At 36.6% G+C, this 16,250-nt stretch overlaps 2 protein-coding genes across 7 annotated transcripts in view; one reads left to right on the top strand and one right to left on the bottom strand.

Annotated features, from left to right (window-relative positions):
• IWS1 (IWS1, SUPT6H interacting protein) overlaps positions 1–8,738 on the top strand; it is a 33,908-nt gene extending 25,170 nt beyond the window's left edge. For all 4 annotated transcript variants that reach the window (XM_027854694.1, XM_027854693.1, XM_027854692.1 and 1 more), the window contains 5 exons: positions 113–230; positions 1,266–1,377; positions 1,732–1,788; positions 5,515–5,626; positions 8,358–8,738. In XM_027854694.1, coding sequence (XP_027710495.1) covers positions 113–230; positions 1,266–1,377; positions 1,732–1,788; positions 5,515–5,626; positions 8,358–8,489 — 531 coding nt within the window. In that variant the 3' untranslated portion in view covers positions 8,490–8,738. The remainder of the gene's footprint in view (positions 1–112; positions 231–1,265; positions 1,378–1,731; positions 1,789–5,514; positions 5,627–8,357) is intronic.
• Positions 8,739–14,450: 5,712 nt separating this feature from the next.
• The window catches only part of LOC114037697 (coagulation factor X-like), a 23,355-nt gene continuing 21,555 nt past the window's right edge, over positions 14,451–16,250 (bottom strand). For all 3 annotated transcript variants that reach the window (XM_027854665.1, XM_027854664.1, XM_027854666.1), the window contains one exon: positions 14,451–15,196. In XM_027854665.1, coding sequence (XP_027710466.1) covers positions 14,619–15,196 — 578 coding nt within the window. In that variant the 3' untranslated portion in view covers positions 14,451–14,618. The remainder of the gene's footprint in view (positions 15,197–16,250) is intronic.

Below are 16,250 nucleotides of genomic sequence, written 5' to 3'. Positions count from 1 at the left end.
GTGGAATTTTGTGCCTATAGACATGAACTGTACCTTTTAGTTCCACCAAATTTATCAGTAGGCTTCTTGTTTCTCTGATTATTTAATGAATGTGCATGTCTGTGATTTCCAGCTACCTAGTGTGAGTCAGGAGACTCTGAAGCACAGTGGTATTGGACGGGCAGTGATGTATCTTTATAAGCATCCCAAGGAGTCCAGACCCAACAAAGACATGGCAGGGAAATTGATCAGTATGTAAATGTTTTCAAAGTAGCACCTTTTCTTCTATATTAGCTTCTGTCTAATATATAGCCATCTGTCTAAAAAAAATGAGGGGGAAATACTGATTGTGTTTCATGCACTGAACCCTTTGTCTCTCTCTCCATTGATTCCTGTTTAATTTCTGTAATATGTTAAATCCAATATTAATTGCCTCATGTTGCAAAAATAGAATTACGATGATAACTGAACAGGGAATATGTAAAAAGTTTCTACCTGTTTTAGTCACCTGATGGGTAACTCTTATGCTTAACAGTTTCTCATCTGAAAAGGTGGAGCTCAGCTTATTCATTATTTCAAAGGTGTATCTAATTTTTTTAGCAATATGATTGTGAATAATTTGAGGCTTTTTAATAGTGAGTTAAGAAAAATAAAATAATTGTTTTTATTTATATGTAAAGGCTTCTTCTTTTTCAACCCATTAAGTTTCCTTAGGCTCTCTCTGTATAATGCCCACACAACTGATTGCAAAGTACAGCATTGAGTCCAATACTTCCTTATTTGGGTGTTTATAAAGACAACTATAGTTGAGTAAAATCTTGGAACCTAGATAGACTCAGGTAGCGTGGTTTGAATTCACTTTCCCACTTTGTTAGCTTCATGACCATGAGCGAGTTGCTTAACTTATTCGAGCCTCAGTTCATCTCTAGGAATTTGTAAAACATGTATTACCTATTTGATATATTTGTGGTGAGGAAAACATTTTGCAAACTTTAAGGTGGTATATGAGTATGAGTTATTTTTAGGCTGATAGTATATCACTGAACTGACAGGAAATTGGGGATTAGGGACAGGGAGTAAATTAATGTAGCCACAGCCTTTTGAGTCTTCAGATTCAGAAAATCATCTCTTGTGCTCAACTGTAAAATAATCCTAAAATCACTTAACTTTCAAAGGTAGGGTGTTGTAAGGGCTTTGAGTATAATCAGTTAGGAAGAGAGAGAAGAGTATTTTTATGATTGTAAGCAGACATGTCCATAACAGCTGGCCCTTTGTTCATATTGTAGATGAGTGGTCTCGACCTATCTTCGGCCTCACCTCCAACTACAAAGGGATGACCAGAGAGGAGAGAGAGCAGAGAGATTTGGAACAAATGCCTCAGCGTAGGCGAATGAACAGGTAAGAGATTTTACCCAGCTCTGATTTCATGCGTTGCAGCCCTTTGTGCTTCTATCTCCATTTCCTTGTTAGTGATTATTCATACGTTAGAAAGTCTGAAAGGTTATCCCAGCATGATTGTCCTCTCCGTTTTATCTACTTAGCCAGTAGAACTGTAATAAAGTAATGCTGTGAAATTTAGTAATAAAGATTTTTTTCACCCAAAGATTCAGCTCAGAAAGCATTTTTTAATACCATAGTATAAATAAAGGATGTTACCTACACTGATAGGTTGGAAAAGCCTAATGTTTCAACTTGATTTTCTTCATTAAAAAAAAGGTGAAACTCTTAACTCTTTGATTTTTGTCTGTATAGTGCTGGTGGTCAGACACCACGAAGAGATCTGGAAAAGGTGTTGACAGGAGAGGAAAAGTAAGCTTTTTCTTTTTTTTTCTACAAAAGATATTCAGTATAACTGAATGTGCCTGCCTGCTGTACTTGAAGGGAAGATACAAAAAAAGTTAAAATAATACTATCACAATGTTTAAGAGTTTTGCTAAAGTTCCTCTTTTTTCCTTTAAGATGTTTTATTGATTTTTTTTGTCTGTTACCTCACTGTCACTTCCCAATTACTCCCCCCCCCCAAAAAAACAACTTCACTTTTCAGTGCTACTATCAACAAGTCACCAAGTATTTGTTAAGCACCCAACTTGTGCTAGGCCCTGTGCCAAGTATTGGAAATACAAAGAAAGACAAAAATCATCCTCACTCTCAGGGAGCTCACAAGCTGATGGGGAAGACAACATGTAAACAGCACTGTACCAAGATAAACTCAGGCTAACTTGGAAGGAATCTCAGAGGGAAGGCACTGACATTGTGAATGGGACCTTTTCCTCCCTCTTTGACCTCCTTGGGTTATATGTCTGCTCATGGTATCAATGGGCCAAAGCTACAGGTAGCTTAGGCACGTTTTCTTAGTATGATTCCAGATTATTGACCAGAATGATTGGACCAATTCACAACTCCACTAACGATGTATTGGTGTGTCTGTGTTCCTGCAGCCCTCCTAATATTTATTGTTTTCATCTTTGTCATCTTTACCATTGTGATGGCAGTGAAGTGAAACCTCAAGAGTTTTTTGTCCACTTAAAATTTATTTTATTTCAAACTTAAAACTGGAAAAAAAAAGAGAGCATCTCCACATACATAGCAGAACACAAAAAGAAATCCCATATGAAACTATTTCATACCACTTGCTTTTTAAAATACATACATACAAACATAAACATATGTATATATGGGTATGTGTATATATGTCTATTTATTACACTTATCACTTTCAAAATTCTCCTGCTTGGCTGTGCTTCCTTCTGAACTTCCTTTTCTTCTATGCATTTTAAACATTTTCAGTGGCTTTTTTTGGCAGTGACAATTGCTAACCCCTCAGTCTTCCCCCTTAATTCCTGTCTCCCCTATTAAAAATGAAGAGAAAGAATTTTTAAAAAAAACAAAACCCATTGTAACAAATAATCATAGTCAAGCAAAGCAAATCCACGCAGTAGTCAGATACAAAATGCATGTCCTTTTTTTCACTTTTAAGTCCATCACCTCACTGTCAGAAGTCCTCTGGAGACATGAGTGGTCATTGCTTTGAACAGAGTTCTTAAATCTTTACAGTGTTCTTGTATAAATTGTTCTGGCTTTGCTCACTTTATTCTGCATCAGTTGACACTTAACTAGATTGTCTAAATTGTCTCTTATTGTTTCTCATTATATAATTATATTCCAACACATTTGCTGCCACAGTTTGTCCAACCATTCCCCACTTGAAGAGCACCTTAGATTTTAGTTCTTTGCTTTTCTTTTCCTTGTAATTCCTCAAAGTAGTCTTAATTTGCATTTCTCCTACCATTAATACTTTGTGATGTTCTGTCATCTGTTTCTTTCAAAAGATATGTTAATGTCATTTCACTATTTAAATATAGAAGAATACCTTTTGTTTTTATATATTTGTATCAATTATCAGACCTTTATCAGAAAAAAATTTGCTGAGATTTTCTCCCAATTCTAGCAGCAGTGCTTTTGTTTTAACAAAACTTTTCAATTTTATCTGATCAAAATAGTCTGTTTTATCTTTTATGATGATGTCTATGTCTTATAGTTGTAACTGGCAAGGTAAGATTCCTCCTTATATTTAGGTTGTCTAAGTTCTTTTGTGCATAGGTTATCTAGGTTATATATTCCATCTGGAACTTATTTTTGGCATATGGCATAAGACGCTGATCTAAACCTAATTCTTTCAAACTGCTTTCTAATAGTCCCAGCTTTTTTTGTCAAAAGGGCTTTCTTGCCCCAATCGTTATTGTCCTTGAGTTTATTGAATACTATTCACATTCAGTTTGATTTGAGTCTTGCTTACCTAATCTTCCATTGATTAACATTTCTATTTTTAATCCTACCTTTTTAGATTATTTCTCTCATGTAAATAAATGTTTTGTGACATTTTATTCCTCTAGATCAGAGGTATCAAAGTCACAGCTCCTGACAATTGTTTAACAAAATAAATAATTCAATACAACATCATTAATGTTAATTTGTGGTTTTCTAAATCAATATGCTGCCCCCAGGGATTCTTTCTCCATTGGAGTTTGATACCACTGAACTAGATTAGTGGCTCTAAACCTTTTTTTGTGTTATAGACTCCTTTGGCAGCCTGGTAAGACTCACAGACTCCTCAGAATAAGAGTAATGTTTGTTTTTTTTTATTTTTGTTGTTTTATAATTTATTGTTCTCCTAGTTTTGCTCACTTTACTTTGCATCAATTCATATAGGTTTTCTCAGGCTTCACTGAATCCTTTCCCTTCCATTTTTATAGCACAATAGTATTTTATCACATTTATATACTGTAATTTGTTCAGCCATTCTCCAGTTAATGGGTACCCCCTCAGTTTCCAGTTTCTTGTCACCACAAAAAGAGCTGCTATAAATATTTTTGTTTGTATAGGTCTTTTTCTTTTTTTAATCTCACTTAGGCCAAGGGTATGCACAATTTAATACCATTTTTGCTACTTAATAGCTTTTTGAGTGTACACAGTTTAATAGCTTTTAGTGTTAATAATACATTTTGTATGCTTCTGCACTACAAACAATGCTAGCTCCTGAAATTTCTGAGCAGAGTTCCGAATTGCTTTCCAGAGTTGCTAAACTAGTTTACAGTTCCATCAGCAGTGCATTAATGTTCCTGTTTTCCCACAAATGCTAGTCCTCTAGCATTTGTCATTTTTCCAAATTAATTTTTATTATTATTTTGTCTGGGTCTATGAAGTGACCCTTTATAAACTCATACATTAATTTAGCTATTATTGCCATTTTTATTATACTGGCAAATCCTAATCATATGCAATGTGTATTTCTCCAATTATTTAATTCTTCCTTTATTTCTGTAAAGGATATTTTGTAGTCATAGTCATGTAAGTCCAGACTGTGCCTTTGTAAAGTGACTCTCAAGTATTTTATGCATTTTGTAGGTGTTTTGAATGGAATTTCTTTTTCTGTCTTTCCTGTTGGGTTTTAAGAATAGACAAAAGGGCTAATACTTTTGTGAGTTAATTTCATATCCTACTACTTTACGAAAGTTACTCATTGTTTCAATTTTTTTTCATTGAATTTCTAGGCTCTTCCTAAACTAAACCATCATACCCATCATCTGTAAATAAAGACAATTTTGCCTCCTCTTTGCATATGCTTAGTTCCTTAATTTCTTTTTCTTGTGTTATTCCATAACTAGCATTTCTAGCTCTATATCAGTGAGTTTTAAATATCATTTGTTATATGTGTATGTATGTATGAATAGATGGATGTATTACTATTGCTTTACAACCTTGATCTTTTTCTTCTTTTTTTCTTTTTTTTTAAATTAAAAACTCAGCTTGTCTTTCTTCGACACGGTACACAGTTAGCAAAGTATTTCATATCTATTCTTTTGCTTCTGTTTCCTTGAAATGTTCTTTCCTTTGGCTAAAAAGATAACTTAAAGGCCTAATCATATTGGGAAGATTTTTTTGTATTTCTATACTACAAATAAAGCTAACTCTTAAAGTTTACTTTTCTAAGACTTAGCCTTTAAAAAAAAAACACTTTCCTTTTCCCTATCCCAGAGCTCTTAGACCTGGAGACCCTGGCTTCTGTGCTCGTGCCAGAGTACCAATGCCCTCCAACAAGGACTATGTTGTCAGACCCAAGTGGAATGTGGAAGTGGAATCATCAAGGGTGAGTGACCACACAAAGGGAAAACAGATATCTCTTTTATTGCCCCATCTCACCTACCTGTCATCTATATGTGGTTGAGAGAGGCCTAGTGTTTTTTTATGCAGACAAACCAAGTACCCAAAAGCAATACAGAGATTGTCGAGAACATGAACATGATCGTTTGTGAAGATGAATATGGTTCTGGTTTCAAACAGCAGTCTTTTCAGTGAGAAATCTTTTATTGTAATCCTTCTTGCCCTGCATAAGCCTAGTGTCCTAGGATATCTGAGCAATTAATCCTGGAACTGAATGAAACTACTTTCATGTGATGTTTACCAGTTTCCTTAAATCTATTAGGCGAAATTAAGGGTTGAAATTGTGTGATCTGAATCTTTAAATTGAAAATAGAATGTTAGACAAAATTAGCCAAATGATCCTTTATATTTTTAGTTAATTTTGGTTATATCCATTAATTGAAAATACTGTTTCTAGCCTGGTATTCTTAGAAAAGGTTTAAGCCGCTTGGAGAAACACAAGAGGCGATTTGCAGAGCAGAAACGACTCAGCAAAATGCATCGGGCTGTCAAGTTCAGCATTGAAGGCAACAGGATGCCCTTGTAAACCTGAGTTTATCAGAGAGGTATCTCTGAGGAAGTGTGAACCCTTGCATGTGCTTTAGCTAATAGCATTTATGGAGTGAAGAAAGTGTGCATTCATTATCTTAACCAGGAATGCCAAACTTTGTCATTTGCAATTATGACCCTAACCCTTATGACCTTATATTTCATGAAATTCAAGTATCCTTGAATTTGTCATTATAGACTACAGATTGCAAGTGCCTTTTAGAATGATTTTGTTCAAATCATGCTTTTAATAAGACAATCTTTTCGAGGCTCTGAGTGGTAACAAGGGAGGTAACACATTCAAAATCATAGGTTCAGAAACTGCTTTTAAAAAACTTTTGTCATTTATGTCTTATTGAGATGGACATGCAATCCTTTTTGTAGACATAATAAAGGCATACTAGATGGGTCCCAAAACCCTTTTACCCCCTTACTTCTCTCTCCCTTTCTCTGCCTCCCTTTCTTTGCATCTTTTCATTTCTCCTTCTTCCCTGCAGTTTCTCACCTCTCCTTTACCCCAATTTCTTTCTGCCTCCCTCATCCCTTTTGTCTTTCCTCTTCTCAAAATCCAAAATCTCTTCTTTCTACTTCTGAATCTTCTCTTCCCTTCTATTATTAACTCTCCTCTCAGTTGCTGCCATCTAGTGTCAAATTTGAGAACTGTATCTTGCCTGAAGAGGAAGGCATCAATTTTCTTCACTCAATATACATGAAGTACCTTCTGTGTTGTGTCAAGATTCATTAAGATGCTATCTGTGTGTGTATTTCAATTTCATTGGATTAAGATGAATTGCTACATAGCCTATGCCTTCAAAGAACTTAAAGTATTGGAGGGATCGTAGAACTTTAGAGCTGTACCCCAGAGACCATCTTAGGTTACTTTTTCTGTGTCATAGATCTCCTTTGTTAGTCTCGTGAAAACTATGACCCCTTCACAGGATGATGTTTTTAAATGTATCAAATAGGTAAATTGACAAAGAAAACCAGTTCTTTTATTTGAAATACAATTATCAAAATAATTTTTAAAAAGCAAATTCATAGACCTCAGGTTACTAGTCTAACTCCCTAAATTTACAGATGAGTTCAGAGAAGTTATGAGACTTGCTAAAAGTCTCATGCTGGTTAGTCCTGGAGGGCAAAAGATATATGGGCAGGCATACAGTATCTTCTTGATTTAGAAATTATATTTCTTCCTCTAGGTGTCCTGGGGCAGCAATTATGCTTGATGGTAAGCCTGCTCTTAGGAGCCAGCTGTACTTTCAGAGATTAACAGTGCAATATAGGAGTATCCTTTTTCAACCTCCTACAGGGAGGTGGAAAGCCACAGGGAGCCTAGGATAATAAATTTTTTTTATAAAGGACAGATTTTTTTGTAAGGGAAAATAATGACCATTTTCTGGGATTCCAGAATACTTAGGAGTTACACATGATGATTTTAGGTTATAAAAGAACAATAGTAGAGCTATTAAATACAAAGGATAACTAGGGATAGATAATAAAGTTAAAATGTCACAATTTGTAGCGGTAAATCTGGATTTGTCCGTTTTATTTCAGACTATTTTTACGACTCTTAAGTCCCTTCAATTAGGAAATTTCTTTTTACGCCTTTTCTTTGTAAATATTCTTGCATACAAAACAAATTAGAGTTTGTTATTACTCATTTCCTACTGTTTAGATTCTGTCAACTTGTCGTTGATATTTTCCTCTCCCACTAGGTATAACATGTCCCCATTGTCTTGTAAGATTTATCTCCTTTATGTGTTCTGTGGGATTGAGGGTTTTTAAGTGTTTTTACTATGTAGCCTAATTTTAATCAAATAGAATAGGGAAAGGTTGCTCTTTTTTTTCCTTTTCACCTGTGAGGTGGTCACCTTAGGGAATTTTCCATGTACTAAGTAACAATCAATAAGCACTGGCACTAAACATTCCTTTAGCTCTAATGCAGTATCATAAATACGTGAATTGTTACTGCCTGCTGTGCACATTTGTCATGCTAGTCCTTAGCCCACCAAAGCATCTTGTTGGAATTAAACATCTGCCTTATTTGACTGCTGTATTTCCATTGCTGGAAGACAAAGCTGTGTGTGTTCAATTTCTGCTATTTTCTTAACTTTTTTTTAATCTATTAGTTTCAGGGGACTTCTAAGAAAGGAATCAGTCGATTGGATAAACAGATGCGGAAATTCACAGATATACGGAAAAAAAGCAGATCTGCTCATGCAGTGAAAATCAGCATTGAAGGCAATAAAATGCCTTTGTGACCTTGCTGATGTTCTGTCATCTCTACTGTAAGAAATGCACCATTGGACTCTTGGGAAAGGATGACATTTTAAATTTTTTTAGTGTATCTGTAAATTGTTGGTTCAACTTCTGTATCATGTCCTTGGACTGAGACTCCAAAGGCTTCTCTCCCAATTGTATTTAAACTGTTCTGTTGTGTACTTTGTACAGATGATATTCGTTGTACTGCTTCAGACTTTAGACAATAAATACCCATCTTGTTTTGGGAAGCTGTCTCTTCATTGTTTCAAAAGAAATGTTTATATGATAGAATTCCATATTGCTGGTTTTATTAGTTAGAGAAGTTAGAAGAACTATATCTATTATGGAAGATTTTCTAAAATCCTTCTATTTCTTCTATACTCTTTAGATTGCCAAGTTGCCTAATCCATTTGATTTAATGTAAGATTCTGTGTCTAGGGATTTTTTTAGTAGCCTACAGTGCTAAGTCCCAGAAAGATAAACCTGTATAGCAGCAATTCATTCTCCAATTTATGGAAATAGGGCTATAATAGTTAACTAGAGAGGCAACAACCTCAGTTATCCAGAGCACAGCCAAGAGATTTGGATATAGACTGTCCTCCTCCTGTTCCCCAGACTACACCTATCAGAACAAAAGAGATATCACAGATTCACTGAAAGCTCATATGCATTTTTCTCATAGGGAAGTCCCCTGGGCCCTAACTCACACAAGGCCTGATTATTCTTATAGACATTCTAACAAACCTAATTATCTGGTTTCATAAGACATAGCAGAGTGACAGCAACAAAGTGAGAAGGGAATTCTGCTAAGGTGGGTGTGCTCACAGCAGAGGAAGAAGACTTCTTTAATACTTCACTGGATCTGTTATCTCATTGATTTGGGACCCCACCCTACAACAGCGCAATTTGAAATCCCTTATAGCTGCTCATCCTCTGTGAGCAATTCTTGTCTTTGTCCTTCCATGATTTCCCCAGAAAGGATTTACCCAGTATACCTGAGAGGTCTTCCTCCAGGTTTGGTTTTGTTTTGTTTTTTTTTTAATATTGTGTGGATACCAGTGCAGCCCCAAGGTTGACTCTTGCAACAAGACAGAAACAAATTTTGACCCATTTTAGCATAGGGACAAAAAGACTTTGCATACCACTGACCTTTGGAGTTGATCAGTGCAGTACATAATACAGGACAAGAATTGATGTCCCTCATGATAACCTAAAATTATTAAGGAAAAGAGATTCCATTTCAAGAGATAAATAAGTATGCAAATTTTGAAAATATTTCCATCAAAAAATGGTCACATTTTTGAAAAAAAATCTTAGAAAACTGATAAGTAATGAAATATTTCCTGACAGTATTGGATATATGCAGTGTACCTCCCAGAAAATAATAAAGATTAAAACTCTTTCACCAAGTTCAAACACTGCTAGTCTTTGAATAAGAGATCTAGGGAACATGGTTCAGGTTTGAATTTATTAGTATTTCTGTTTCTGGCAGTGGGATTGAGGAAATTTTTAAAGGAGACTTACCTTCCATGCTTGTGGGAGAGTGGCTCCCACTGTTTCCTGGTCTATGTTAGTCATTGCTTCATTCCTGGCCTGTCATCTCTTTCCACACCAGCAAAAAGTGTCATCCTAATCATGTTGCCACCTCTGAATCCTCTTGTTTTCCTACAATGGCAGCAGGCTCTCCTGAACACCCTTTCTTGTGGACAGCCAAGTAAAAGTAGGGCATGCCCCAAACAACTGTGGTGCTATGGAGGTAATGTGTGGGGAATCTGGTCTTTATGAGCATGTAGGTATCAGCAAGTCAGCAAGTATTTATTAAGTGCTTACTATGTACCACGCATTTTGCTAAATATTGAGCATGCAAAGAAAAGTATAAATAGTCCTTATCCTCAAGGAACTCATAATCTAACAGATGAAACATCATGAAAACAATTATATACAAATAAGCATATACAGACTGAATTGGAGATACTCTTAGAGAAAAGACACTAATATTAACGGGCACCAGAAAAGACTTTTTGAAATAGGTGGGATTTTGGTTGATACCTAAAATCTGGGAAGCAGAGATGAAGAGAGAAATTTCTAGGCATGGAAGACAGTCAGTGAAAATGCATCCAGGAGATGGAGTGCCGTATGAAGGAATAGCAAGGAAACCAGTATTGCTGTATCACAGAGTACATGGAAAAGTAGGAAGGGTCCTGGTTATAAAGGGCTTTGAAAACCAAAAAGGATTTTATATTTGATTTCAAGCTAACACTGGAATTTATTGAAGAGAAGTAACAAGGTTAGATGTGCTTTGGGAAGGTCAATTTTGACAGCTGATTGGAGGATGGACTGGAGGAGGATAGACGAGGCAGGGAGACTAACCAGAAGATTAGGTGATGAGGCCTGTGTAGACCAGATACATTTTGCTTATGTGAAAAAAAAGTGGTGTATTAGGAGTCCTGAGAGATAGCTGGCACAAACCCTTCAAAATGGAGTAATAGGCTAGAATTAGTACAATAGAAATGCGGGTGGCAAAAAACTTGAATCAAGATTCAAGTGTCTTGGATCAACCTTGTTCTTTTTCTCAAGGTATTAACGCACACTATAGCCTGAAACAGATGTATCCATCAGAAGTCTTAACTGGCATTCAAATTCTTAAAAGTTCTCAGGGAGAAAAGGGGTAGGGCATATCCCACTCTTTCAAAAATTCTTCCTTTGGTTCTGCATTTTGTTTCACTTTCAGCATAATAGGTTTTGTAAAAAGAGTCACCATAGGATTCCTTTTAATACCAAGCTCCTGTAGAGCATTTAAAATAGGATCTGATATACAAAATCTTAATTTGCACAGCGTTTTTTAAGCAATTTACTGTCCTATAAACCAAGGTACAGCTTTAGTCACTCAAATTAATAGGTCAGGACCAGGGAGTTTGGGTTTTCAGGTCCCCAGAAGCTAGCTGGGAGAGTTTATTTCATGGAGGGCCAGGCAGGAGGATTTTATTTATTCATTCATTCATTTATTGCAATGGGCCTGGAGAAATGTTATTGCTAATGTATGATTGCTATACTGAGTGGTGTTCAGGTCTCAACTCAGGTGCCAACTCATACTCAAATCTTTTCTTAACCCTAGCACCTCAGATTCTAGTGTTCTCTCTTTCCTTAAATTACTGCTCTCTCTCTCTCTCTCTCTCTCTCTCTCTCTCTCTCTCTCTCTCTCTGTCTTTTTCTTCCCCTCCCTCTCCCTGTATATATTTTTCTCTACATTTTTCGCCGGCTGCCTGAAATTCTTTGCTGGCCCACAGGTTATGTAGGCCTTGGTTAACAGATAGATCACCTAAAAGGATATGGAGAATTGAGACCAGGCCAGGAAAAAATTCTATAGCTGTATGTTTTTCAAGGGTAATCTGGGAAATGGCCTACCTAATTTTATTGTAATCAGTAAATGTGGTGGTGGGAAACAATATTGCTACAAAAATCAACTGATTCTTTTTTGGCTTGAGGGGAGGGACAGGTGAAATAATATGGTTTTGTTTTTTTTTTAACTTGAAACATCAGCAAACTTTTAAATTTGCTTTTCAGTTATTTACATTTGAACACATGAATTTTATCATATAAAGTATCCTTAACAACGTCAATTACTGCAAGCCACCTTCACCTTTCCTTGTCCAATCATCCCTGTACATTTTTTAAACACAGTTACACTGTGTATTCTCTTCTGGTTTTGTTTTCTTTGCTTCATATTATTTCATAAAGATCTTTTTAGAGAGCAGCTAGGTGGTGCAGTGGATAGAGCACCAGCCCTGCAGTTAGGAGGACCCGAATTCAAATTTGACCCTAGACACATAACACTAGCTGTGTGACTCTGGGCAAGTCACTTAACCACAATTGCCTCACCAAAAAAACAAAAACAACTTTCTAAAATTGCTTTATAGTATTCTGTTACTCTAGTATACCACAATTTACTGAGCCAGGACTCATTTGTTGGACATTTTGATTTCCAGGCTTTTGCAACTACAAATAAGGTGACAATATATTTGAACAACTCTTTTTAAATTTTTTGATAAAAAATTAGGCATAGTCCTAATAATAGGAGCTTTGAGTCAAAAAGTATGATTACATTTGTAGGTTTTATAGTGTAATACCAAATTGTTCTCCAAAGAGTCCATCAATTTGCCGTTCAGTGAAATTTTTATAAATAGAGTATATGTTGTTTTTTTCCCTGGCCTTTTCTAATTTCTGGGCGACTTTTAAAAAGGGCACAACTATATAAATCAACAAGGATTTGTTAGGTACCTACTATGTGCCAGGCACCATGTTAGGTACGGGGGATACAAATACAATGAATGAAACAATTCCTAGTCAAAGGAGCTTATATTCTAATGCAGGAGACAGTAAGGACAAGTAAAAGTACATGCAAAATAAATATAAAAAGAATGCTTTCATTGTCCATCCCCCATGCCTAGAATGTTTCCCTCCTCATCTCTGCCTCCCTGGCTTCCTTCCAAGTCCCTGCTAAAATCTCAGCTTCTATGAGAAGCCTTTTCTGATCCTCCTTAATGTTAATGCTTTTCTTCTCTTGATTATCTCCAATCCTTGCATATATTCTGTTCATATGTAGTTGTTTGAATATTCTCTCACCATTAGATTGTGATTTCTTTGAGGACAGGAACTGACTTTTGCTTTTCTTCGTATCCCCATCACTTAGCACAGTGCCTGGCAAATAGTAGGTGCTTCATAAATGCTTATTAACTGACTGACATTGACAGAATAAGAATACAGTGAGTGTTTGTAATTCAGCTTTACAAGAGTAGTTAGGACTTAGAGGATGTAGGTGGGTATAGAAGAGTTTGCTTGTCTCTGATTTGAACTTGGAATCTCTAATGTTGCTTTTGGAATATATTTCTATCCCCATGTAGACAGTTACATCTCATATTTCCTTGTCATATAATGACTACATATACTTGTATTCTCAGGTTTGGTCGTGTCTATCATGTCTCAGAGAGATCACTGGGTGAACTCGCATGGATGTAAGTAGCAGCCCTGGTCCTCCAAATAAGAGAGTTGATAACACTGACATCTTTCTAATTTTAGTTTCTTTTATTCTGAATTTAACAAACAACAACAACAAAGAGAGTCTCTGAATACAAAGTAGCACAGTAAAAGAAGATTCTTTGTGAAACTGCTAATTTCAAATTATATATAGCACATACACATACACAGTGTATATACACATTTGTATTTGTATACATTTGGGGTAGGGGAGGCAACAGGGGTTAAGTGACTTGCCCAGGGTCATGCAGCTAGTAAGTGTCTGAAGTCAAATTTGAATTCAGGTCCTCCTGACTCTAGGGCCAGTACTCTATCCACTGTACCACCTAACTGAACCTATATGTATATATTTTGGATATATATGTATACATGCATATGTGTATACATATGTGTATATATACTGTGTATATCATGTGCATACATATGTGTTATATTTATATGCATTGTGTCCATGTATATTCATACATATGTATTTTGTGTGTGCATGTGTATACATGTACTTGAATGTGTATGTGTATGTGTATTGTGTGTATGCATATCTTTATATATACGTGTGTATATATACATACACACACGGGAAGAGGAGGGAGGCATTATTTTCAAAGCTGTCCTGCTTACCTGAACACTGGTATTTTACACAGATTTAAGATGTGGAAACCAAGAAAATCTTCTAGATATTCGAGTGCAACTCAGCTCAATTCTCTCTAATCCCTGGCAGATCCACTGCTCCATAAGGGAGCTCAGAGGCACCTTCCTGTTCCTTGGCTTTCTTCCTTTAAGAAGAATGGATAAGACAGTTTGTGAAGGTGAGACCTAGTTCCCTCCAGGTTTGTTTGTTTGTTTTACTTCAGCTCATTCTGGATTATGAATTAAGTTGTTTCCAGATAATGGCCTATAGTAACATTTTAAATAAATCTATTATCAAATTATAATAGATACCTTTATAGGTTATTTTTATTTACTAAAAAACAACACTGGGGAGGGTGAAGTTTCACTTGGCATTAGGCGTCCTCAGACTTCCACACTAAGTCAGCAGGTTTGGGAACCTTCCTTCCCACCATGAATTGAAAGGTATACTTTGGTCAGATCATTTTTCATTTTGAAGCGGGAGTTACATCACTGGCCTTGGTCACAGCTTCAATGGTCTCTTTGATCCATGAAACATAATTGGAAACTCGAGTGTAGACGCCATACTTGCCTTCTTCAGCACAGCCTTCTCCCCAGCTGATAACACCCAGCAGGTACCAGGTGTCCCGGTAGAACACAGCCAGGGGCCCACCGCTATCTCCCTTACAAGAGTCCTTCGCCTCCATACCATAACCCGCACAGAACATGTTGTCTGTGACTATCTTGTTTGTTGATTTCTGGCAGGTTTCCATGCTGATCACTTGTAAATCCACACGCATGAGGAAACGGGAGGAAGGACCTAGGTAGTATGTGGATCCCCACCCACTCACCATTCCTATTTTCCCTTCTTTAGTTAGCAGTGTTCCCAGGTTATGATTGGGAAGGCAAATAGGAAGAATGTATTTGTTAAAAACCACATCTCTGCTCAGGTAGAGAAGGGCTATGTCATTGTCATAGTTCTCAAAGACATAGTAAGGGTGCGTATGAATTTCCTTCACAGGAATCTTCTCTTCACTTGGCTCTCTTAAAAACTTGTCATGATCACCTACAGTGGTATAAATATAATAATAATAATAATAATAATAACTAACATTGATATGGTGCTTACCATGTGCCAGGCACTGTGCTAAGTGCTTTACAATTATTATCCCATTTGATCCTCACAACAACCCTGGGAGGCAGGTGCCATTATTTTCCCTGTTTTACAGATGGCAGAGGCTAAGTGACTTGCCCAGGGTCACACAGCTAATAAGTGTCTGAGGCTGGATTTGAACTTAGATCTTTCCGACTCCCCTCCCAGCACTATCCACTGTGTCACCTAGCAGCCTCAAAAATAAAAGATGACTATGATGTCTTCAGACATGGAAAACATGGAAATAATAGGTGCCATGTTTTGCTCTTCTCTAAGTTCCTCTTTACATGATAGTTTGAGATTTCCCAAATAGCATTTAATTATTCAAGGTTATACTACAGTAAAATTCTAGACTTAGAGTCAGGCTACCTTGGGTTCACGTCTCATCTCAGCACTTACTGGATGAGCATGGGCTAATCACTTAATGTCTGGGGGCCTTAGTTTTGTCACCTATAAAATTCTAATAGTGCTTCCTTCACAGGGTTGTTGGAATTAAATGAGATGATGCATGTAAAGCCCTTTGTGAACCTTTAAGCTGTATCATGGTTGTTAACAAATCATACAAGTAATGATAGTTATTCCACGGACTTAGGGGGAAGTTCTTTTTGGAAATGGCCTTTATCGGCAGCATCACATCCTTTTGAATATCCTCAGTGGTGAGAAACCATATGGTATAGTGGATAGAGATTGGAGTCAGGAAGACTTGAGCTTAAATGCTACCCCTAATGGAATTAAGCAGCTAGTTTGCACAGTGGATAGAGTACTGTGCCTGGAGTCAGGAATGCCTGAGTTCAAATACATCCTCAATCACTTACTAGCTGTGTGACCCAGGGCAAGTCACTTAACCCTGTTTGCCTCAGTTTCCTTATCTGTAAAATGAGCTGGAGAAGGAAATGACAAACCACTCTAGTATCTTTGCCAAGAAAACTGGAGTCATGAAGAATAAACAGACTGAAACGACTGGACA

The sequence above is a fragment of the Vombatus ursinus genome, unplaced genomic scaffold (assembly GCF_900497805.2).
Source record: "Vombatus ursinus unplaced genomic scaffold, bare-nosed wombat genome assembly UNPS02010548.1, whole genome shotgun sequence".
In the NCBI taxonomy this organism is placed as follows: Eukaryota; Metazoa; Chordata; class Mammalia; order Diprotodontia; family Vombatidae; genus Vombatus; species Vombatus ursinus.
Note: the sequence above shows the minus strand (reverse complement) of the source record. Positions and strands in the feature narration are given on the sequence as shown.